Raw genomic sequence first — 26,839 nt, 5'->3', positions numbered from 1 at the left:
TTGGAAGCAGTGGAAAAAGTCATTTCTGTGCGCAATGGCAGCAGCACATTCTAAAGAGAACCATGGCTGCCTGTTAGGATTTTGCTGGAATTTTTTCGAGGAACTGTTTTTGGAACTTCTATTGTAGCAGATGAATGGATGCAATGTAGCTTGATCATTATTCCAGTGGAATCCTTGAGCCGCATCTTGTAAAATAAATGAATAATTCTCAGAAAAATCTGCTATTGCTAAAACTTTACCAAACTTCAAAGAACCTTTTCTATCAGAACAGAATTTTGATTGTGCTTTGGCAATGGAATTATGTTTCTTCAATGTCTTCCTCTTTATATTGTTATAGTTTGTAGAATGGTTCTATCAGTTGATAACCACTGTTTGGATTCTGCATTTACATGAAAATGTAACTTACATTTTTATTTTTATAAAACGCTTATAGCAATAGTTCTAGTGGAATGCCCATCATGAAATTTGGAGTATATACTGTCGTAAGATAGAAAAATCTTTTGACAAAATTTAAAAAGAATTTAGAATAACGTTTTTTTGGGTTTTTTTTTTTTTTGTTAGATAATTCAGGTAAAGGTCATGGTCAAATTTTTTTAAATCTGACCTTCAAAAAAAAAAAAATATCCCCAGAAAAATTGTAGATGCATCCAAGTACTTTAGAATGATACATGAATGAACTTTTAAGGCCGATAAATAACAGAGATATCGTTTTTTAAATTTGGTCACTTTTTTTTATAAAAATTCATATTTTTGTAAAAAAAAGGTCAAGGTCATATCTCAGGAACTCCTTGACCTTGAGATGTGTGAGAGGTGCCATTCGATTCCTTTCATGGAGATCTATAAGCAAATTTGAAAAAAAAATCCGTGTAAGACATGGTTTAACCCCTTGTTGATTTGACATGAAATGAGCCATATATTTTTTTAGGAGGGGGTATATAGAGTCAGTTTATGATCTAAAATTCTCCAATTAATTTCATATATATTTTATGAGGGGCGTATATGGAGTCAATCGCAAAAGTAACAGCAGTTTACGATAAGAAATTATATTATTTCAGTTTAGAAGGGCCGTATTATGGATTCATTTCCAGAAATATTTGAAACAGTTTATCTAAAAATTATTTTATTGTTAAAGCAGTTTACAATCTAAAAAATCACTTTATTTTATACATATTTTTTTTTTTTTTTTTTTTTTTTTATTATTATTATTATTATTATTATTATTATTATTATTATTATTATTATTTCATATCTATTTTAGGTTGTACGGTTTAAGTCTTAGAAATGGCTGAAAAAGTTTACGTATATGGAGTCAATCGCGAAAGTAACAGCAGTTATATTATTTCATTTTAGAAGGGGCGTATTATGGATTCATTTCCAGAAATATTTGAAGCAGTTTATGATCTAAAAATTATTTTATTCAATATCTATTTTAGGTTGTACGGTTTAAGTCTTAGAAATGGCTGAAAAAGTTTACGTATATGGAGTCAATCGCGAAAGTAACAGCAGTTATATTATTTCATTTTAGAAGGGGCGTATTATGGATTCATTTCCAGAAATATTTGAAGCAGTTTATGATCTAAAAATTATTTTATTCAATATCTATTTTAGGTTGTACGGTTTAAGTCCTAGAAATGGCTGAAAAAGTTTATGATCTAAAATTTATTTTATTTAATATGTATTTTTTGGAGTGGGGTATATGGAGTCAGTCTCACAAATAGCGGAAGCAGTTTACGATCTGAAATTCACTTTATTTTATATATGTTTTTAGGAGGGGCAGATGTATGTATGGAGACAGTTCCAGAAATTGTTAAAGCAGTTTACAATCCAAAAAATCGCTTTATTTTATATATATATTTTTTTTTTTTGGGGGTGGGGGGGAATTATATGATGTTAGCCCTGGAAATGGCTGATACAGTTTACGATCTAACAATCACTTTATTTCATATATATTTTAGTAAAAGATGGGAGGGGGGCGTTTATTGAGTCAGTCCCGGAAATGACTGAAGCAGTTTACTATTTAAAAAATCACTTTATTTAATATATATATATATATATATATATATATATATACTCGGGTTTTTTTATTCAAAAGTAATGGACTAATGAATTCAACGAGGTTGTTAGATAGTGCTCAATAAAAAGAGCTGATAATACTTGTTTATTGTTATATAAACATGGTCACATCCTGCTGCTACAAATAGCCACTTGTTTCAATCAAACAACAGATATCATCAGGCAGCGACTTGACTATTCAAAAGTTCAATGAATAACCTTATTCATTGAACTTTTGAATAGTCAAGTCGCTGCCTGATGATATCTGTTGCTTGATTGAAACAAGTGGCTATTTGTAGCAGCAGGATGTGACCATGTTTATATAACAATAAACAAGTATATATATATATATATATATATATATATATATATATATATATATATATATATATATTAGGAAATGAGGGTATAACAAAATGGTTGAAGCAGTTTACAATTTAAAATCCCTTTATTCCATATATATTTTTAGAAGTGGGGTTATATGAAGTCCATGCAAGGAATGGCTGAAGCAGTTTTGTATCTGAAAATCACTTTTTTTTTTCACATATAATTTTAAGAGAAAGAGGGTGGAGAGAACGAAATTATCTGTAAGCAAGAATATTACTGTTTTGTTCTAAAGGCCTTGCCCCCAAAACAATAAATATGAAAATGCAGTATTACATTTGAAAAATAAAAATTGTTCAAGTATCCGATTTTTTTTTTTTATCACAGTAAAACGAAAGAGAGGAATGGGCTAGGTAAAAGATACAGAGTTACGGAGAAAGACGGTAAAAGAATGGAAGGGAAAGAAATGAAAATAAAGAAACGGTTGGAGATAGATAGATAGATAGAGAGAGAGAGAGAGAGAGAGAGAGAGAGAGAGAGAGAGAGAGAGGGGGAGGGAGGGAGGGAGGGAGGGAGGGAGGGAGGGGGAGATAGAAATTGTAATATGAAAATGTTCCTATTTACAATGCCTCCCCACGGGACAGAGTTAGACACCAGGGTCGTTTTTTAACGTGGAAAAAAAGGAACAAAAATAAAAATTGTCTCAGTCGTGAAGGATTTCTCCTCCACTGACAGAGAACAACAAATTGAAGTGCAGCATCTGAAGAACAGATGGTATTTATTTGCTCCCCCACCGAGCAAATTAGGCACAAGGCCAATTTTTAATGTGAGGAGTGAAGGGAGGGGAAAGGGAAAAAGGGGACCAGCTCCCGAGAGGTGGGAAATTGGAGCTGGTTTAAGGTCAGGTATGTGGGGTTGCCCCCACATCTGGTCTTTGCTAGCAGAATCTGCCGGAACAGATGGTATTTATTTGCTCCCCCACCGAGCAAATTAGGCACAAGGCCAATTTTTAATGTGAGGAGTGAAGGGAGGGGGAAGGGAAAAAGGGGACCAGCTCCCGAGAGGTGGGAAATGGGAGCTGGTTAATGGTCAGGCATGTGGGGTTGCCCCCACATCTGGTCTTTGCGAGTCATAGCTAGTCATAGCTAGTCATAGCTTGCAGTATCTGCGGGAACAGATGGTATTTATTTGCTCCCCCACCGAGCAAATTAGGCACAAGGCCGATTTTTAATGTGAGGAGTGAAGGGAGGGGGAAGGGAAAAAGGGGACCAGCTCCCGAGAGGTGGGAAATGGGAGCTAGTTAATGGTCAGGCATGAGGGGTTACCCCCACATCTGGTCTTTGCTAGTCATAGCTAGTCATAGCTAGTCATAGCTTGCAGCATCTGCCGGAACAGATGGTATTTATTTGCTCCCCCACCGAGCAAATTAGGCACAAGGCCGATTTTTAATGTGAGGAGTGAAGGGAGGGGGAAGGGAAAAAGGGGGACCAGCTCCCGAGAGGTGGGAAATGGGAGCTGGTTAATGGTCAGGTATGTGGGGTTACCCCCACATCTGGTCTTTGCTAGTCATAGCTAGTCATAGCTTGCAGTATCTGCCGGAACAGATGGTATTTATTTGCTCCCCCACCGAGCAAATTAGGCACAAGGCCGATTTTTAATGTGAGGAGTGAAGGGAGGGGGAAGGGAAAAAGGGGACCAGCTCCCGAGAGGTGGGAAATGGGAGCTGGTTAATGGTCAGGCATGCGGGGTTGCCCCCACATCTGGTCTTTGCTAGTCATAGCTAGTCATAGCTTGCAGTATCTGCCGGAACAGATACTACACTTTGATCTTGTCCCGAAGGCCAAGTATTTTACAGGGTGTTCCAAAATGGCTGACCTCATTCTAAATGTCTATATCTCGGAAAAATACTTGATGGGTCTTAATGAAACTAAATACACTTTATGCTGAAGGCTATAAGTTTTATTGGTTAAATTTACAAAAAAAAAAAGTATAAATATTTGTTGGTTCTATGACGTTCACATTTCCTTCAAAGAAAAATGACCTATAAACTTTTTTCTTGGATATTACACAAAGCATATAAACTTTTGGTGAGTTCTTCTCGTGTTCAACTGTGTCATGAGGATTTTCTTTGCCCCAAATGCGAACATTATATTTATTAATTTTGCCACTCGTGTGAAACTTGGCTTCATCACTAAAAACTAGCCGATCATCGAAATCGTCTTCTTCGAGTTTATCTTGCTTTTCAACACAAAATTCTTTACCTTTTTGCTTATCGCCTTCCCACAAGGCATGAACGAGACGCAGCTTGTAAGGTTTAAATCGCAACCGTTTCCTCAGAATCCACGAAACTGTTGTTTGTGGAATGTGGGGTTCCACACTTGCCCTTCTAACACGCTTCTGGGGACAACGCAGGAAGGCTTCACAAACATGCTCCACTGTCTCTGCTGATGCTGATGGTCGTCCTGGCGATTTAGGTATGCATAAACAGCCCTTTTTCTTGAGATTTTTGGTGCCAAGTCCTATATTGTTTTGAAGTTGGTGCCTTCTTTGCAAAATTTGTGAAGAAGGCACGCTGCACTGTCTTCGGTGACTGAGTCCGAGCATACTCTAACACGCAAAAATGGCTTTTCTTTTTAAGTTAACTTAACCTAAAAAGAACGAAATGTCAAACGTTACACACAAAAATTTAAAACGTTTCTACACAAGCTGTCAAAGTTTAAGGTCATTCCAACGAAAATTATCAAAATTATTGGCCTGCGAAATAGGGTCAAACATTGTGGAACACCCTGTATATAACCTCGAGCAATATATATATATATATATATATATATATATATATATATATATATATATATATATATATATATATATATATATACATATGAAATTTATTACTGTGAGTCCAGAATGAGTTTACATATTGTTTCAGCTCCTTGGCCTTTTGGCCAAGATCCAAGTGTAGTATCTGTTCTTCAGATGCGGCACTTCCATTTCTCGTTCTCTTTCAGTGGAAGAGAAATCCTTCACGACTGAGACAATTTTTATTTTTGTACCTTTTCTCCACGTTAAAAAACGACCCCGGTGTCTAACTCTGTCCCGTGGGGAGGCATTGTGAATAGGTACATATTGTTTCAGCTAGGGTAAAATCCTCAAAAAGAGGAGGATATATCCAACTAGCTTCGTCAGAATTCATAGATGGACTATGAATTCTGACGAAGCTAGTTGGATATTTCCTCTTCTTTTTGAGGAGTTTCCCCTAGCTGAAACAATATGTAAACTCATTCTGGACTCACAGTAATAAATTTCATATATATATATATATATATATATATATATATATATATATATATATATATATATATATATATATATATATATATATATATATATAAAAGTGTACATTTTTTTCTTATTGACGATCTCCTCCATGTTTGTGTTCATCGCTTGAGGTGGATTGTTTTTAACTAATTGCAGTGTTGACAACTGAGTTGGTTTAAAACACACGTAAAAAAAAAAAAACATCTTCCGTCGCCAATTTCAGTAACTGTGTGTATTTCTGTGTATGTGTGTGTGTGTGTGTGTGTGTACGTTTGTGTGTGTGGGTCTGTTTTTTGTGTGTGTCTGTGTGTGCCTGTGAGTACTGTGTGTCTGTGTGTGTGCGTTTGTGTGTGTGCGTTTACGTGTGTGCGTTTGCGTGTGTGTGTTTGCGTGAATGTGTGTGTGTGTGTCCGTGTATGTGCGTGTGCCTCTGTGTGTGTGTGTGTGTGTGTGTGTGTGTGTGTGTGTGTGTGTGTGTGTGTGTGTGTGTGTGTGTGTGTGTAAACGTCTGTGTGTGCGTCTCTGTGTGTGCATGCGTCTATCTTTTATAGAAACGAGACTTTTTCTAAACAATCCCCAGGGACCCTGGGGCCCAGGGTACATTACAAACACACAGACACACGTTTAGAAAAAAAATTAGTCTCGTTTCTATAAAATAACACTTTATATAAGTCCATCCCATCACATCTTGTGTATATATGGAAAAAAAAATCTAAAGTTTTAAAAATAAATAATAGAATTTTTTTTTTAAGAATACAAAAATGAAACGAAACAACATGGTGCGGATGAGGCGGGAAGTCACTTTCAAAATCCAGTTGCCGGCGGTGGGGGTGGGGAATTTGACCCGTCAGTAGCGGAAATTTGATTTGCGGTAAAAATAAAATAAAAATACCAAAAAAAATAAAAAATAAAAAAGCAACAAAATATTAAAACGAATGAAAAGGAAAATGGATCTCAATTATTTTTTTTTTTTAAAGTTTTATAGGAAAATAAAAATACTTTTCGTATCGTCAATTTTTTAAGACTTTATAATGTTTTATTAGTTGATGTCTATGTTTTATCTCTCTTTATCACTAATATACATACATACACACGCACGCATAGGCATGTTATATTCCAAAATTCATGATGTTGACCATCTTATAATTTATTCCTTTGATTCAGTTGAGTTTTTGTCATTTATTCTCTCTCTCTCTCTCTCTCTCTCTCTATATATATATATATATATATATATATATATATATATATATCTCATGATTTTGAGGGTGTCAAGATTTTAATATCGCAATTAAGAGATGAAGACTAATTTTTTAATATCCCTGATTAAAAGTAATAAGAGAGAGAGAGAGAGAGAGAGAGAGAGAGAGAGAGAGAGAGAGAGAGAGAGAGAGAGAGATGGGGGTGGGGTGAGAAATTAACCGACCAGTTTCACCCTCACTCATCAAGAGCTGTATCGAGAGATTTTTATTAAATGGGAGAACACAGGGGAAACTGTATATTTCAAATAAAACTGACGTTATGATACACACGTGCGCATATATATATATATATTACAGGGGGGGGGGGTCACCACTTATCAAGGCCCAGAGGCCACCCGAGGATAAGGGTTAATGGGTATACATTAGTTATTGTGATTTTAGCGTAGTAAACATTAGTGGGAATTTTATAACTTGGATTACTTAGGGGGCGGTTCAATAAGAACTTGTTTACATTGGACTTGAAGACAATCAGATTGTAGTCAGCTGGAAAGCAGGCAAACGGAATAGAGTTCCACAGGCGAGCAGTTCTAGGAAAGAAGCCCTGTTTATGGAATCTACGTTTAGGTGTAGGCACAGATAAAGAGTGTGGAAAATTATTGATGTGGTCTGGCTAGCCGAGTGTTTTTCGTGAAAGTCTGGCGAGGGGGGACCATAGATGGAAGTTCAGACACTTTACGGGGAACATACATTGTGGTCCATCTTCCATCTGCTGGGCGGATATTGATAAGAACTTATTTTACTATTTATTAAAAAGGAGATAGAAAGCGATAACCTACTATAATCATCAAATTACCATATTTATATCCTAATTTAATGATTGTAGCATGTTATCACCTTCTATCTCGTTTTTAATAAATAGGATCTCCCGATCAAATAATTTATAATCTGGAAAGCGTGACATACGTACGTACGTTAAAGGTACTACGGTATTAATATATAGATGTATGCGTTTAACGTATTTTAATTTGCTGTCCTTCCTCTTCCTTTTCAGTGTTGATTTATGTCACCATTTTCCTTTGTCGTCACTGTTTCGTCTAGTTGTTGTTATGCAAAAGAAGCTTTTTTTCATGCAGAAAGGACTCAAAGAAACGTTAGTCGAGAGTTTCTTAAAGGTTTTATTTTGGGACAGATGGATTCACAGCAGAAAGAAACTAATGTTCTCTTAGTTAATTATGTAAATGCGTGCATGTGACGTACCTCTTCTCTTTCAATGGTGACTAACGCCGCCTTTCCTCTTTGTTGTTTTCGTCAGCTTACGTAACAATCTTCCAAAACCAACACGTTGTAAGCTCAGTCGCAAAGGAGACAAAGAATAGGAAAGGACTTCAACTCGCTTTTTTTTTGTTGTACAATAGCATTTACTCCCTTATTATTGCAGCTGTGACGTCACCCACGTTTCGACCGTGATCACGAAAGTTAACCTTGCCTCTGACATGATCTCGAACATTATTCCCATCTCTAACATGATCTTTTTTTTAAAGCCTTTATTTTTTCCTACTGGTGATGTCAATCTGCATGCACTTGTATACACGCGTCTGCGCTATGTTACACTTAGCTAGATAAATCAAACTTTACATAGAAAGACACAAGGAGACGTTTGCTGAGTTTTTAAAAGGTTTTATTATGAAAAGTGTTGGCTTAAACATTATTTAATTATTTATCTTAGCTTCTTACTCAAATCTTTGGGTGACGTATCGAGAGATCTGGGGGGGTGCATTTCGCATTTGGTGATTATCTAATCTTTCTTTCTACATTATTGGCCAATCAACTCATGCAATCTATGGCGGACTCATCTCATTTGATTTCTCCAATTTGGCTTCCACAGACAGACTCATTTAAAAACCCCTTTGTTTTACCTCAGCCTGGGAAAAAAAAAACGTGACGTCATTCATCATCTCGACTCATACCTCTGCTTTGACCTCTAATCTGACCTCTCGTTTTGTTTTGACCTCAGATGTCCTTGATTCAACCCTGGGAATTATTCTGTTTTGCCGATTTGGGTCATCGTGACATGCACTCAATACGACCCTTGTCAAAGTTCATACTAGCTGACCTAATCGACAGTGACACAGGATCCTGAATATGTTACAGCTTTGCTATATTTATTCGTATAAAAAATACCAAATGTGGTACAAGGCCCCCCCCCAAAAAAAAACATTAACTAACTGAACTTTTTATTTTTATTTACAAAGGAGTTACCACTTATCAAGGCCTGGAGACCACTCGAGGATAAGGGTTATTAGGTATACATTAGTCAATGGAATTATAGCATAGTAATCATAAGTAGTAGAGCTTTTGTAAATTGGATTACTTAGGGGGATGGTTCATCAAAAACTTGTTTACATTGGACTTGAACACTATCACATTGTAGTCAGCTGGAAAGCAGGCAAACAGAAGAGTTCCACAGGCGTGCAGTTCTAAGAAAGAAGCTTTGTTCATGGAATCTGCATTTAGGTTTAGGCACAGATAAAGAGTTGGGAAAATTATTGATGGTGGTTTTGATTAGACGAGTGAGAGTTTGGCCAGGGGGAACCATAGATTGAAGCTCAGACGAGCATCTGCTATGAAAATAATGATAAAACAGAGAAAGGCTCGCAACGTCTCTTCTGTGGAAAAGATGTTGCAGGGAAGAGAAAAGGGCATCCCCCCCCCCACTAAGCTACGAAACCTATTTTGAACTCTGTCAAGGCAGATTCATTAGCGCCATTCATTCATCTCCATCACGAAAACAACATTCACACACAGTCACCCCAAACAACAGACTACACACATCCGCACAGACTATCCCCTAAGCGAGGCACGCTCCAATGTGGACCTGAGGGTTAGGGTTAGTGTTAGGGTTAGGGTTAGGGTAGGGTGGACCTGAGGGTTGCCTCATTGATAAATCTTAAGATGGAGTGAAATGCTGATGATGATGATGATGATGATGATCCCAAATAATAATCTGGTCCTGGATATGACCTTAAACTATATCCGATGGCGAGGCCCCAGCTTGCAGGCTTTGGGGAGTGTGGAGCCACCCTTTAATTGCTATTGCTCCCAGGTCCACTCTGACCAGGAGTGGTAGTACTTGTAAGGGTCCCAACTATGGGTTAAATAGAAAACGACTTGAAAAAAAACAAATATATTCTATTAAAAAAATTTTCTGGATTCGGCCATTAAATAACCTGAAAAGGGTTGATATGCCATAAAACAAAAAACAACCAACCAACCAAACCTAAATAATAATCAAAGAGAACAACGGAAGTGAGAATAATAGATATTATATAAAATAAGCAACATAAACTGAAAGAGGGTGAGGGTAATAGACAGAAACTTAGTAAGAGGTGGATGAGCTGGTAAGTTAATTGCAAATTACAGCTAATCGGAACAATCAAAACGCAAAACTGGAGAATATTTTATAGGATGTTACGGGCTGGGAGAAGCTAAGTTGGGAAGATCACCCCTGGTTAGAATCTTTGACTCTGGAATAGCGCTTCGCTCTACGTTGCTCGTAACACAGAATAAAAATTTAAAAAAAAAAGAGCTAAAGTGTGTTGGGTGCAGATTTGCACCCTCGAATGACACGTTGTCGAAGATTCATGAATGACTCTCATTTAAGCTTGAACGATTCGAATGCAAAGAAAGAATAGCACAACACGTGCATAAAATATCATAAGGACTTTATTAAACATAATTTAAACTTTATGCAACGCCTCGATGGGTCAGGATGAGGTCGAGCTAACGAGAAGACAAGCAGCAAAAAAAAAAATAACGAAATCAAGTAGTGATGCTGGTAAATAGGCTCTTGGAGCCGTTCGTCATCTCTTGGTCGGTGCATCAGGGCTGCTCACTATTGCCTCTGCTGTATATTCTGGCGTTGGAATCCGTCTATTGCAAATTAAGGGACGAGGAAATGAGACCAGTTTGTGCGGAATTACTCTCCTTGGCAGAATGCACACTATGATGTCACCATCTTCATGTCAAGCTGCACAGACATCGAAGCAGTAACCAAAGCGCTCGCCTGTTACGAAGAAGTCACAGGGGCGGGTTTTTTTTTTTTTTTTTTTTTTTTACAAAGGCATCACCACATTATCAAGGCCCAGAGGCCACTCAAGGATAAGGGTTAAAGAGTGTACAGTAGAAGTTGGTCAATATAGTAATCATTAGTAATGAAAATTTGGTAAATTTAATAACTTATATGGAACGGCTCATCAAGAACTTATTTACCTTAGACTTGAACACAACCATATTGTAGTCAGCCGGAAAGCAGGAAAACGGAAGACAATTCCACAGGCGTGCAGTTCTAAGAAAGAAGCTTTGTTCATGGAATCTATGTTTAGGTTTAGGCACAGATAAAGAGTGGGGGAAATTATTGATAGTGTTTACAGCTAGACGAGTGTTTCTTGTGAAAGTTTGGCGAGGGGGGACCATAGATTGAAGCTCAGTTGAACACTTTCCATGAAAATAACGATACATCAGAGACAAACTCGCAACATCTCTTCTGTGAGATAGAGGTTGTAAGGAGGAGAAAAGGACATCTCCTACGAGGCTACGAAGTCTATTTTGAACTCTATCAACTGCAGTAAGTCAGACTGCCTGCAGTTGGGAGCCTGGAGCGACGAGTTTGCACTTCCAGGCATATTCAGTTGGACCGATGGCCTGGACTGGACCTACAGCTGAATAAGAACTGGTCGGAAGTACAGACAAAGGTCGAATCATCAGTAGAGACTTGGATTCGAAGGAGATTGTCCTTGAAGGGTCAAGCGGAGACATGCACCACTTACGTCTTCCTGTTCATCCTTTACCGTCTTTCTATACTGCTCCTGTCTGCAAAACGTCTTTAAGCTTTCGCTAACTCCTCTCTTTTCTTTTTCTTTTCTTTTTCTTTTCCTTTTTCTTTTTCTTTTTTTTTTCTTCTTCTTTTTCTTTTTTTTTTCTTCTTCTTTTTTTTTTATTACTAGATCTTGCCATTCTCTTTTATTCATTGTACTCATCGGACTTTATTTTAAAAATTTAAAGATTTTTTTTACTTTCACAATGAACTTTTCACATATTTCATATTTTATTGAATTTTTTTTTTTTTTTTTTTTTTTTTACACAGTGATCACCACTTATCAAGGCCCGGAAGCCACTCAGGGATAAGGGTTTAATTACACGCACACATGTACATATTCTTTAAGTAGTATTAACTCCACGGTGTGAATGCGGTATTGTGGTGACTAAGAGTAATGGCGGACCTGTAAGAAAGTGCCCCCCCCAATTCATTTTTCTTCTTTTTTTTTTTTACTTTTTTTCTGATGATTATCATAGATAACAGACCTAGTAATCATATTAGCCAAAAAAATTTTGATAAAAATAAATTTAACGACTTTTAAAAAAGGGGGGGGGACTTTTTCCTTTTTCGTTATAACGTTCTACTTACTTGCTCCCTGACTTTCTGTCCATCTCTTTACCGATGTGTCACGTGACCGTGAGATTTTCTGCGTGCATGTACTTCTCGTATATATATAATAATAAAAAAAAAAAAAACTAATAAAGACGCTTAAAATATATTGCGGGATCAGTAGGATATATTTTTATTATTTATTTATTTATTGATGAAAAAAAAATTTTTTTTGCCATTTGTTGCACGGGAATGTAAGGAAATCTCACCGTGACTAATCACGTGACACGCTGGTAAAGAGATGTATAGTAAGTCAGGGAGCAAGTAAGTAGAACGTTATAACGAGAAAGTGAACCCCCTTCTTAAAAGCCATTATATTTTTTTTATTTATTACATTTTCACCCCAAACAAGGCGCATTGCCACTTTGGTGTAGGGGGCTACTATCAGGGGCAGCAACTACTGGGGCACTATGTTGGGATTTGGGCAGCAAGATGTCAGTTCACGTTACACTTGAACTTTTGTATGTCAGTACAGTTAGGGAAGCAGGAACCTAAAATGGAATTCCAAAGTCTAACGGTTCTGGGGAAGAAACTACTGGAGTAGAAAGATCTTTTACATCTAGGGATCTCTACTGTGTGGGGGTGGGATTTAGCTGCCTGTCGGGTTTGTCGAGGGTGTCTACGTCGTGGGGGCACAAGTGTCTGCAGTTCATCAGAGCATTCACCATTAAAATACTTGTAGAACAGGCAGAGGGATGCAAAGTTTCGTCGATGGGACAGAGGCTGAAGCTTAGATGCCAGTTCAGGGCCTATCAGATTGGCGACTCTTTTTTTAACCTTGTCTAGGAGCGAGACACTAGTAGCAGATGCACCAGCCCAAATATGACAATTTTTCCAAAGTTTTTTCGATACTTGTACGGTTTAATCAAGACATTAAAAAATGAAAATATCGAAAAAGTTTAAATTGTACGTATCCGTTATAGAATGAAGTTCTCTGAAAAAAAAAAAATTCACTTAATTTCATCAAGTATTTTTTTTTTTACAGCGAAAAAACAATTTGTTATGATACCGAGCAAAAGGTTCGATTTTTAGGAAGAAAAGCTAGTTATTGAAGATGGGGAGGGAGTATCGGCGCTTTACATGGAGTTATCTCCCCGTGGCGTTTCTAAACTCTAAACAAAAATTTAAAAAAAAAAAAAAAATCCAAGATATCTGCCTTAAAAGCGATCTCATAAAAACGTGTTTTTCCACTGTAAAAAAAAAAAAAAAAAAAAAAAAAACTACTCCAATACTCCATCAAATTAAGTGACATTTTTGCCGGAGATCTTCATCTTCAGTTCAAAACGGATACGTACAATATAACCTTTTTCCGATATTTTCATTTTTTAATGTACAAGTGCCGTTTTTTCTGCTAATATGATAGTTAAGTCTGCAATCTATGATTGTCGGAAAAAAGTTTTTTTTAAAAAAAAAGCATTGGGAGGGGGGGCACTTTCGTACAGGTCCGCCAGAGTAATTGCAAGTTTCGTAGACAAAAAGAAAGACCCTCGGCACCCCACCCCCATCAATTTTTTTTAGGGCTTCATACATAAGTTTTTTTGTTTTTATGTTTATTTGTTTTTTTTTTTATTATTATTCATTTTAAATTGAATCCCAATAAAATTAAATATATAGGATATCTGTTATGGCGTCATATATAACAACATAACTTATGACGCCATAGCAAATGACGTCATATGGCGTATATTGTGAACAAACAGCAGAAGATATACTAGATGAATTTTAACAACAAAAAATCATCTACAATTACGTTCTTTAAAAATGTGATAAAAAAAAAACGCGACAAGCCATTTATTTTTTTTAATTTCTTGACGCCAATTTTTTTTGTTTTTTTTTTTATATTCGCCTTAAAAAAGTAGAATCTCATTGAAGAGGGGGGTAGCACATGGTGAGCGTGTACAGATTTACCATGCTCTGCAAAAGTGCCAACAATACATGAGTTCTCATTCATTGCCGGGCAATACCGTAGGTGCTTGCTTGTTTATAAATGAATAAAACACGTTTAAAGGTTAACGTCACTGATGTAAATTATGGTGCGTTTGTGCACCCGTACAAGTTTCAAAATCCGTTCTGGACATGCGCAGTATTTGTTGCTTAGCAACAAAGACGCCAGGATTTGTAAACGATTTTTTTTTTTTTTTTCGCTGAAGAAAAAAAAGTTCTTGAAAGAATTACAATTTTTTTGTTTACAAAATTTTATTTATTTATTTATTTATTTTTAAGAGAAGGCGATTTGGTACTTGTGCAGTTTACGGACCGTGCTATTTGTTAGAAAGGATTTTCAAGGTAAATTCAATTTTTACGTTAATTTTTATTTATTAAATTGTTAGGTGAAAGTACAGTACACACTCTTCCCTCCACACGTTAAGAATGGGTTTCTAAATAATGTTGTTTCAGCAGGGTTCATATTTTGCATAATTACCGACAAATCTTATTTTCTTTGTTTATTCTTAAATTAAATAAATAAACTTTGGCGCTTGTTAAGTTATAGTTGACAAATCGATTTTTTTTAAATTATATTGTTTTAAGCAAAAACAATATGACGTACTTACTTGTCATGTCAAAAATAGTAATATATTTAAAAATTACGAAAATTTGTAGAGTAGAAAAACTGCTAGTGTTATTATTATTATTATTTTTTTTTATTTTTTTTTATTACATTTTCACCCCAAACAAGGCATATTGCCACTTTGTTGTAGGGGGCTCCTATCAGGGACATGGGCATCAGGGGTACTGTGTAGGGAGTTGGGCAGCAAAATGTCGGTTCACGTTGCACTTGAACTTCTGCATGTCAGTACAGTTGGAGAAGCAGGAACCTGGCAGGGAATTCCAAAGTTTAGCTGTCATGGGGAAGAAACTACTGGAGTAGAAGGCTCTCTTACATATAGGGATCTCTACTGTGAAGGGGTGGGGTTTAGCTGCTTGTCAGGGGTATTTACGTCGAGGGGGCACAAGTGCTTGCAGTTCATCAGAGCATTCACCGTTAAAATACTTGTAGAACAGGCAAAGGGATGCAACATTTCATCGATAGGACAGAGGCTGAAGCTTAGATGACAGTTCAGGACCTATCAGATTGGTGACTCTCTTTTGAACCTTGTCTAGGAGCGAGAGACTAGTAGCAGATGCACCAGCCCAAATATGACAACAATGCTCCATACATGGGCGAATGGTTGCCTTATAGAGGTATAGGATACTTTAGGGCGTTAGTATCTTTCTAGCACGGTAGAGAGAACCTACCTTCTTCGCAGTGGGCCTGGCGATACTCTCGATGTAATTGTTCCAACTCATGTTTCCTGAGAGCGTTAGGCCGAGGAGTTTAAAGGATATACTTTCAGATAAAGAGTCATTGGCCATTGCTATTGGTGGTAGAGAAGGTTTCTTGTAATTATTGAAGGAAGCGAGTTTTGTCTTGGCAGCATTGAATGTGACCATCCATTTATGTCCCCATTCCTCTACAGATCGGAGGTCATCCTCTAGTGCTTCTGCCATTTCTTTAGATATGTGTTCATTTGTTTTCCTGTTGTGTCTGTTATAGAGTGTGGTGTCGTCAGCATATATACCCATCTCACAGGCAATTTTGTCAGGGAGGTCATTTATGAATATTAGGAATAACAGAGGTCCCAGGATAGACCCCTGAGGCACTCCTGCATTTATATCATATTGTTTAGATGTACGACTATCGAGGACAACCTGGATTTTTCTCTTATCTAAGAAAGATTTAATTATGTTAAGTATTCTATCAGTGATACCGTATGATCTAATTTTCCTGAGAAGATCTTCATGCCATACCCTGTCAAAAGCCTTAGATATATCTAGAGCTACCGCTCTACCCTCCTCGCTTTGTCCAGTGAAGTGACTGGTATATACGTTCTGAGATTACAGTTAGGATGTCTGCTGTTGAATGGGCTTGTCTAAATCCATATTGTTGGTCAGTCAGAAGTTTAGCATCTGTAAGGTGATGGACTAGAGCTTGGTTAATTATTGTCTCAAATATTTTGGCAAAAAGTGGGAGGTGGCTAATGGGGCGATAATTTACTGGGTCAGTTCTTTCGCCAGAATTCTTGAAAACTGGTATTACAGAAGCAGTTTTCCAGCAGGCAGGAAAGCAAGATTCAATAAGGCATTTGTTCTAAAGTTTGAAGAGAACTGGAGCTACTTCGGTGCAGCATCTTTTAATAGCACAGCCGGGATGAGATCAGGTCCACATGCTTTGGCAGTGTCAAGATTTCTTATGATAGCATGCACCTGAGAAGGGGTGATTTTCAGATCGTCTAGTGTGGCGTCTGTCCGCAAAGGAAAGTCAGGGAGAGGGTGGTTGGCAGGGTCCAGTGTGGAGTTGGAGGCAAACCGACTGGCAAGCAGATTAGCCTTCTCAGTTGCAGAGCAAACAACCTCATGATTGTTGGATAGTTGGGGGAATTGTTGATTGCCCGTTATTTACTACACTGTTGTAGATTTTCCAGAAGTCGTGGGTCCTTAATTTCTGTGCTTTGATGCGTTTTTTTGTGGTTTCAGTAAATTCTCTCTTAGCTGTTGCTATTTCTTTCTTACAGTTACTTCTGGCTTCTATATACTTCTGCTTGTTTGAACTGGACTTATGTCGGTTAAATCTGTGGTACGCATGCTGCCTTTGCGCGATGGCGGCTGCACAAGTAGAAGTAAACCATTGGGGAGAGTGGGGCTTGCTATAAAATTTCTGTGTGGGAACATGTGCTTCAATTGCTGTTTTGAATCATTCAATGGTCTCATTTGCGCACTGTTCAGCAGGAAGTGAAAAGATATTTTGCCATGGGGCATTCCTGATGAGATCCCTGATGGCTTCCCAGTCAGCCTTTTTATAATATCTCGTTGTTTTGAGCAATGACTCTTCAGTTTTGGCTCTAAAGTTTAGGGCTATTTACACCATTACTACTGCATGATCGGCGTTCCCAAGTGGGCTGTGGGCATTAGTTACACAGTCATCAGGAACCGTGGTCAGAAACAGATTTAGAAGTGATGCGTGTTGTTCTTGCTGGTCTGGAAAACTGGTTGGAAACGTAACCATCTGTGATAGGGAATGAGATATAGAGAAGTTATATGCAGTCATACCAGCTGTGTCTGTGTGATTAGAAAATCCAAGCCAGTTACTGTGGTGGATATTGAAGTAACCAAACGCATGCACTTGTGCACTAGTGTAGAGGGAAAGTGCTGCATTTATGCTCTCAGAGACTTTGTTTATTAGGGTACAGTCCTGGGTCGAAGGGGAGAGGTAGAGAAAATAAAAGTAGCTAATGTTGTGTTGCATGTTAAGTCTAAAGCACATAAAGGCTTGATTGTCAGATTCTAGTTTTGTTTCTCTAGTCAAGGGGAGGGTGTTCCGAATATATACTCCAAGCCCGTGCACATGTCTGTCAGAGTCCTTACGGTAGAGTGGGAGATATCCAGGCATGTTAAAGTAGTTAGAGGGGATGGAGAAGTGTAGGTTAGTCTCACTTAGTGCTAAGATATCCGGGATGTTTGTTAGGAGAAATGCTTCGACATCATTTAAATTACTTCTAAGCCCACAGATGTTCATAAATGCAAGCCTCAAGGGAGAAGGCAGGTTGTTTTTGTTTGAGTTTGGGCCTGCTTTTAGCGTAATTTTTTATTGTACTGTCATTTTCTTTTTTTAAAGAGTTTCAGTTTAGGTAAGGGATGCTGAACAAGTGGTTATGCAGAATACCAGACATATATTGTTTTAAGTAAAAAAAAGAAGAAAAAGAAAAAAGAAAAAAGTCTATCGCTAGGCAACAAGTATTGGAGCTATAACACAAGTAATCTAAAATATTCCTTTTGGAGTTATGTCCCCTGTGTGTGAACTTCTTATTGTCTACTTTATAACGTCTAAGAAAAATGCGATTTTACCCAATTTTCCGTAAAAATTACTTTTTACTATAAAAAACTTTCTACTCAATGATTTTTCGTAATTCTTTGATATATTACTATTTTCGACATGACAATTAAGTACGCAATATTGTTTTTGCTTAAAACGAACTATTCTTTAAAAAATCGATCTGTCGACTGTGTCTGAAGAAGCACCTAAATTTTTAATGAAACAAAAACGTTGTGCCTTTTTTAATAATAAAAAAGGCACAATATTACATTATGCTACAGCAGAACACCGTCCATTCTAATTTGTTTTTTAGAGGTATTTGAGATCGCTGACAACAAATGTGATCATCAAACCCATCACAAATTTACCGTTCGCATGGTATGAAACCCTGGACCCTGGGACTAATTTGCACCATTTCACAGCCTTCAGTAGTGTTTTCTTATAGTGAAGTGACTTATCACATCGCGCATAGTGAAGTGACTTATCACATTGCGGAAGAATTTTGAGCGTACATTTGAAATAACAAGAAAGTAATTAAAAAAATGTGTAATTCTTGTGCGTGTGTGTGTGTGTGTGTGTGTGTGTGTGTGTGTGTGTGTGTGTGTGTGTGTGTGTGTGTGTGTGTTACGTACTTTTTAATGCTTTTTAATTGATCTAAAAAAAATTATGTTTTCACGGGCGGTTTACAAAAACATATTTTTACATTTTTCGTTCTTTTTTGGGGGAAGGGGGTATTCAATTATAGAACTTGTGCAGTTTAACAGGTGCTTCTGCAGTTTAATTAACCGTTTTTCCATAAGTAACGCGCCGACATTTACCGAGTAGAATACCGTTTAACATTTCACAAAAATTCTGTTTACTTTGGGGGGAGGGCACCATCACCCCTGCTTAACGTAAACAGACTAGATGTAGAACGTCGTCGTCGTTGTCACCATCATCATCATCATTGCACTTGAGTTTTTCTGTCCTGATATTCAACATACAGTAGAACCCTGGGATACGGCATTAATCCGTTCCGGGGTTGGGATCGTAAGGTAAAATCGCCGTATGGCTGGGTATAAGCAACATCTTATACAGTACATATTAAACATTAGTAACAAAATACAGTACAGTATACGGTCCTGGATATGACCTTTAACTATATCCGATGGTGAGGCCCCAGCTTGCAAGCCTTAGGGAGTGTGGAGCCACCTTTTAATTGCCATTGCTCCCAGGTCCACTCTGACCCGGAGTGGTAGCACCTGTTAGGGTCCCAACTATGGGTTAAATAGAAACCGACTTGAAAACAACAAATATACTATATTAAAAAACCGTTCTTCAAAATCACCAGATTCGGTATTAAATAACCTGAAAAGGGTTGATATGCCGTAAAACAAAACAACCAACCAACCAGTACAGTATATAATACACATGTATATAATCAAATACCATTATAAATAATACCGTAAGGTGGGGCAAATGCCGTAACTAGGGGTCGGAAAACACATTATATTTCACATCGTAACCTGAAAAAAAAAACGTATCCCGGAGTTCAACTGTACAGACAGACTGACCGACATCTGCAAGGCCACATCAAATCAATCTAAACAATGAGATCCATTTCTTTTTTCTTGTTATTTGTTGATTTATCTATTTATTTACTAGCAGGGAGACCCGACGTTACCCGGGATCGAATGATGATCAATGAATATTTCACACTCCCCATATTTTTATTGTCATCGAAATCAGTAAAATCGCTCATTTTTTTTTTTTTTTTTTTCCCCCCAATCAAACCGATTGGTTTCTTGCTCTAGTTAGGGGACTCAATGTGGTGTACCAGGAGAAAGCTTCATATACCATCTCGCAGTGACTTAGTCTACAATACATTGTAGTCTACATTGCACTGTAGAGAACCTACTGTTCATTTTATAAACTTATTTTTTATATATAATGTCTTGAATTAAAGTTTAAAATACAAAAATCAAGTATCATGCTTCAATTGTGCTCTAAACAGAAACATTTCGAACGCGCCCCTGTCATATAAAAAAAAAACTACTGTTGATTTTATGTGTCGGGCCTTTCGGCTTGTGTGATAATAAAACTTCTCAAATGCACTTGTGATGTTAGGCTGTGTAAAGTGTTAACTTTGGTTAAAACCGTCTGTTCCTTTTTTCATCAGATTATTTCCATTATCGATGATAAATACTTATCAAAGGCATTCCAGTAAAAAATCTATCTAAGAACACCACCAAACACATTAGGTCGACAAATCGATTTTTGTAAGTATATTGTTTTAAGCAATAAGCAATTTGTGTGAAATTTCATAAAACATTGGCCCAACCGTTTTGGAGTATATAGGGAAGGAACTGACAGATAAAGTTCATTTTATATAATAATAGAGATTTTTCTTGATCAAATTTAAAAAAAAAAAATCAAAAATCATTTTTTTTTTTTTTAATCCTTATCCCGGATTTGCTTTTTAGGAAAATGCCCGAATCAGTAACGGAGATCGAAGACCAAATCCGACATCTTTGCCTCACGAAACGGGTCAGAATTGTCCAGTTTTTTCCAGACTATGATGAGCTCCGTTCAGGATTTGTTACGGGTATGTAGTACGTCACGTTTTCTCTCTCTCTCTCTTTCTCTCTTTCTTTCTTTCTTTCTTTCTTTTTTTTTTTCTTTTTTTTTACACAGGAATCACCACTTATCAAGGACGAGAGCCACTCGAGGATAAGGGTTAATGGGTATACATTCGTCAATGTGATTATAGCGTAGTAAACATAAGTTGTGGGAATTTTGTAAATTGGATCACTTAGGGGAACGGTTCATCAAGAACTTGTTTACGTTGGACTTGAAGACAACCATATTGTAGTCAGCTGGAAAGCAGGAAAACGGAAGACAATTCCATACGCGTGCAGTTCTAAGAAAGAAGCTTTGTTCATGGAATCTACATTTAGGTTTAGGGATAGATAAATAGTGTGGAAAATTATTGATAGTGGTTTTGGATAGACGAGTGTTTTTCATGAAAGTTTGGCGAGGGGATACCATAGATTGAAGCTCAGTCGAGCACTTGCCATGAAAATAACGATCTGAAGTAATCTCCTTCGTCTGTAATGCACTTGTTGTAGCATTCCAACAACTTCTAGAAGGACCTCTTGTGTCCCATCCTCTTTCATCTTCTCAATTGTTTTATCACGATAGCCTCTAAAGTTTTCCTTGAGCTTAGGGAATAACCAAAAGTCACAGGGGGCAAGGTCTGGACTATATGGAGGGTGAGGAACTGTCTTGATGCCCGTCTTGGTCCAATAGTTTGTGACAAGGATGAATTTGTGGACTGCACGCTTGAGACAAACTTTGCACAAATCTTCTGCATCTTCAGTTCCTCGCAAATAATTGTGTGTACAGTTCCCACACTGACATCAAACTTTACACTTATTGTCTCTATAGACACGCGACAGTCCTTATCCATGAAATTCTTTATTTGACCAATCAAATCTCATGTTCTGACTTCCTTACTCCTCCCACACCTCTCATCATCCTTCACAGACTTCCTGTTTTCCTTGAATCTCTTATGCCACTCAAAAACTGATGCTCAATTCATGCAAGATGGTGTAAAAGCAGTCTACAGCATTCGACACATTTCTGTGGTGTTTTTTCAAGTTTAAAACAGAATTTTATTGCATATCGTTGTCCTCATGTTCAGATTGCATTTCTGAAATTCACCAACTGTCACAATCAGGCTTTAGTAAGGTGTATTCCAAGTCTTGCTGTAGCTGTTCATTTGAACCTGAAATCATAAAAATTGGTCAGTCATCTCATAAGATATATAGCAGTAATATACTGAATTTTCAAGAGTCGGCAACAATTTTAAATGCCTATGTAAAAAAATCTACAAACTTATTTAAGGCATCTTGTGTGTGTGTGTGTGTGTGTGTGTGTGTGTGTGTGTGTGTGTGTGTGTGTGTATGTGTGTGTATGTATGTGTATGCGCGTGTGTATGTGTATGCGTGTATGTGTGTGTGTGTGTGTGTAATGGAAAAAAAAACCTTTTTTTTTTAATCATATTTCACCCTTTATTTATACCAATCTTTGTATGTATGAAGCTCGATGTATGTCATATTTAACTACAGAGCACATATAATTTGATGCTAAAGCAGGTTTATTCTGAATTCGAACATGTTATTCATTTTATCATTTATTTATTTCAATATGTCAGAACGTACAGTGTTCGGCAGCGTCTGTTTCGTAGTGCAGAAACAAACATATAATCATTATGCAAATTTTGATATTTTTTGCACAGACTCATAAAAAAATAGGAACATTTTAACTTAAAAAAAAAAAAAAAGAATAATGAATTGGACATAATCACATAAATAAAAAAAATGTGAAAAATATTTGTGTTATGATATTTGATCCATGTTTGATCTAATAATAAAGCTATTCATGCCTTATTTTCGTATTAATATCACGTTTCCCTATTGTTTTAATCAACACTAAAATATCATCTTCTATAATATTTTTTATTGATCTATTATTCCAAAATAACTAATATTTATTATCTAAAATTATGTTAATAATGGTTAAATCTACAATGGGTGTATCTGGGTTTTAATACGAAACTAACTTTAATTTCATAAATCATGTGTACGTTTTATTTTCGTATAAGCTAAAAATATGTTTACCATTAACGTAATCAATCATAATGACTAAATATTTATAGGTAATCTCCAAAAATACCGTTAGGGCTTACAACATGGCCGCCAGAAGAGTCAACAAAAAACTGCGAATAAAATATATAAAACTCGTAATTTCTGTTTTTAAAGTGGGTTGTCAATTTTCTTTATGAAATATACTTCCAAAAAAAACTATTACAGTCGTTTAAAACATAATAGAAGTATTATTTTTTATTTTTTAAAAACAAAGCACGTGCGTAGACATTTTGTAAACATTGTTTTTAAAAAATAAAAAATAATACTTCTATTATGTTTTAAACGACTGTAATAGTTTATTTTGGAAGTATATTTCATAAAGAAAATTGACAACCCACTTTAAAAACAGAAATTACGAGTTTTATATATTTTATTCGCAGTTTTTTGTTGACTCTTCTGGCGGCCATGTTGTAAGCCCTAACGGTATTTTTGGAGATTACCTTTTTTTCTTAATAAAAGAGAGATTTCTTTGTTTTCATTATGCTTGTTTCAAATTCGGTGTAGGGGACATAATTCTGACAGTAAAAATATACTGAATTGTCTCCCTTGCTTATTTCAATCATTTTGTTTGCTAAATATTTTATGAATTTAAATTGTAATAATTAAAGGTTGGTATTATATTAGGAATGGATTATTTATGTAGGTCCTTCTAGCTTAATCATTCAATTCCCTTTTTCTATTTAAGGATGAAGTAAAGATTAGATACCCCGGAGCAGAAGACAAAGATAGTCGCACATTTCAAGTGACACCGGTTGTTCGACCTTGACATTGCTGTTGGTTGTGTGTAAACACGTCAAATAGCAGACATGTTCGAATCACGAAAACTTTTTAAGATTTAAAAGAAAAAATATATATTAACAAAATATTTTCTTTAATATTAAATATTTACAAAACTTTTAAGGGTAAAAAAAAAACAACTTTTTTCTATTTACACAAAAAGTTTTGTAGAAGTAACAAAACGAACGTAAATTTAACAAAATATATTAAAGTAAATGGGTGTCTTTCTGAGTGCTTTTTTTTTTTTAAATATATATACAGAACTTTAATAAAACTACTACTACTACTACTACTAATAATAATAATAATAATAATAATAATAATAATAATAATAATAATAAAAAAAAAAAAAAAAAAGAATGAACTATATTATTACAAAATATTAGAAACTGAAAATTTCGGACGCTAAACTTACTTGCACTTAATTTGTCGGACCAAGTAAAGAATAGATACCCCGTAGCAGACGACGCCGCCTGGCGGTGCCAGGCGCACATTTCAACTAACACCGGTGATTCGACCTTGACATTGGCACAAGCACATGGCGTCGGTTGTTTTTAAACACGTCAAATAGCAAACATGCTCGAATATTCACCAGCATTTTTTTTTTTAATATATTTACAAAACCTTTGAAGATTTAAAAGAAAAAGTATATATTTACAAAACATTTTTTTTTTTTTTTTAAATAAGTAACAAAACGAACGTATTTAAATAAAAGATATTTAAATAAACGGGTGTCTCTTTCTGTTTCGGATTTTTGCGACCAAGATTGATTTTTATGTACCATGTTTTGTGGGGGTGAGAGGTTCTGTGTGCGTTTTTAAGACAATTCAATATTTATTTAATTATTCTTTAAAATATTAACTTCAGCGACAATTAATATATTTTTCAAATAATATTTTGAAATATTAAATTTTTACGAATATTCGCGAGCAAGATTTTTTTTTTTTAAATAAAAGATATTTAAATAAATGGGTGTCTTTCTGAGTGGGGTTTTTTTTAAATAAAAATAAAAATTATAAAAAGATTTCTATCTTGTGATACTACATTTCATCTTTATAAAAATAAAAGTTATAAAAAGATATGTGAATAAAATAATATATTTTTTAAATCTCGATTGTTTATACTTGTGATTTTATTATGCATAAAAAATTGCCTCGGCCTAAAAGGATTTCTCCTTCACTGACCACCGACATACATCGCACTGTAAATAAATATTGAATTGTATTAAAAACGCACAAAAAAGAAATGGCCCAAACCGTATAGAATGAACCTTTTTTTATAAGTTTTATTCAAACAGTCTTTATTTGAACTTCTTAATGGACTGTTGTTTTTTTTTGTTTTTTGTTTTTATTTATTAACTGTTTTATTCTTTTTATCAAACAAAAATAGAACTTTTATAATGAAATATATATTATGGACTGTTTTTCAAACATCGAAATTTTAAAATTAAAGTTTTATTTAAAACAAAACAAAAAAAAGACGAGGTATCTTTTCTTTTCGAGATATTTTTTTCACCATTTATTACTTTGAAATTTTATTCAACAATGAAATGATAAAAAAAAAACTTTTCGTCAAATATATTTTTTAAAAATTATTATAAAATATCTGTAAAGTCTATTTTTATGTCTGTAAAAGTTTGTTGAAAGTTCAAATAAAGTTTATAATTTAATTGAAAAAAACGCACAAAGAAAGATTTAAAAAAAAAAAAAAAACTGTACATAAAAATAATTCTTGGTCGCAAATATCCGAACAACAAGTCAGTTATTTAATATTTGTTTCTGTCATTAAAATGTTTGGTTATAATAATTTTATTTAATTTTTTTTTTTTTTTAACTTATGTATTTTTTATTGACATCATCCGAAATTCTCAGTTATAACGTCAGTTTATTTATTTATTTATTTGGTATTATTTTATTATTTATTTATTTATTTATTTATTTATTTGGTATTATTTTATTATTTTATTTATTTATTTATTTATTTATTTCGTATTATTTTACAACCTGCCCCAGCGTAGTATAAACACCCCAAATCACCCCATGTTATGAACGACTTTTGAGGTTGGGGGGTGTCTTTATTCCGAAAGCTGTTCTTAACACAGAGAGGTTGGGGTGTTTATAATATGTCGTCGTAAAAATTTACCATTTATTTATTTATTTATTATTGTTATTATTATTATTATTATTATTATTATTATTATTATTATTATTATTACTACTACTAATCATCATCATCATCATACTACTACTACTACTACTACTGCTACTGCTACTGCTACTACTACTACTACTACTACTACTACTACGAAAGACGATATATCCAGAAATCTATTTCCAGAATGCAAAATTATCTTTCTTTTTATTTCTTTTTTTTTATACCGATAGATGTCTCCCCCGCCCCACCCCCTTTTTAGAAAAAAACAAAACTTCACGAATTCAAAGGTTTAGGTGAATATTAACACGAACACTAAGAAAGCATGTTTTTTATTGAAATTATGTTTAAAAAAATCAAAAAAACTTTAGCGCTTTTTCATTATAAGAGCGAAATTCGAAAATCGAAATATTGAATTTTAAGTAAAACTAATGGTATTTACTAGTGATGGGACGATTCAAATATTTTTTCCGATTCCAATACAATTATCGATTCCGATTCTTTATTAATCTCTAAATATCTAATTATGAAATTGTTACTTTTTTCCTGATTACCGTAAAACACACGTTAAATGTGCATATATTTTCTCAAACGTAAAAACAAACTTGTAAGGGGATTCTCTCTAGATTTTAGTCTTACTGGAAGTTGAAAATCAATAAATATTTATTATTTTTTTATTACTATATGCAGTGGAAGATTTTGTTTCAAACAAAATCAAATTATGAAAAGATAATTAAAAGAATCGTTTTTGGCATTGGAAACAGGCACAAATTCTTCCAATTCTGATACCGATTCCGATACTCCAAAATGTTCCGATTAATCGTCCCAACACTAATATCTACTTAATTGCCATGTCGCATTTAATAACATGTCTAAAATTACAAAAGCAATAAGGCAGAAAATAAATTATTGATTAAAATAGTTTTCGAAATAACTTTCAAGTTTATACATAAGTCAGGGGAAGTAACTCAGTCCATCTTATTACAATTTAAAA

At 35.2% G+C, this 26,839-nt stretch overlaps 1 protein-coding gene and 1 pseudogene across 1 annotated transcript in view; both read left to right on the top strand.

Moving 5' to 3' along the window:
- Window positions 1-5,301: 5,301 nt before the first annotated feature.
- LOC145266812 (U2 spliceosomal RNA) lies at window positions 5,302-5,434 on the top strand (annotated as a pseudogene).
- A 9,046-nt stretch (window positions 5,435-14,480) lies between these two features.
- The window catches only part of LOC145266621 (uncharacterized), a 71,929-nt gene continuing 59,570 nt past the window's right edge, over window positions 14,481-26,839 (top strand). Inside the window, exons 1-2 of the mRNA XM_080122527.1 lie at window positions 14,481-14,664; window positions 20,692-20,813. Of these exons, the coding sequence (XP_079978653.1) occupies window positions 20,696-20,813 (118 nt within the window). The 5' untranslated portion in view covers window positions 14,481-14,664; window positions 20,692-20,695. The remainder of the gene's footprint in view (window positions 14,665-20,691; window positions 20,814-26,839) is intronic.

Source organism: Euprymna scolopes, chromosome 41, assembly GCF_053919585.1.
Source record: "Euprymna scolopes isolate OS-2025 chromosome 41, ASM5391958v1, whole genome shotgun sequence".
Lineage (NCBI taxonomy): Eukaryota > Metazoa > Mollusca > Cephalopoda > Sepiida > Sepiolidae > Euprymna > Euprymna scolopes.
This window is presented reverse-complemented; position numbering and strand designations above follow the sequence as displayed.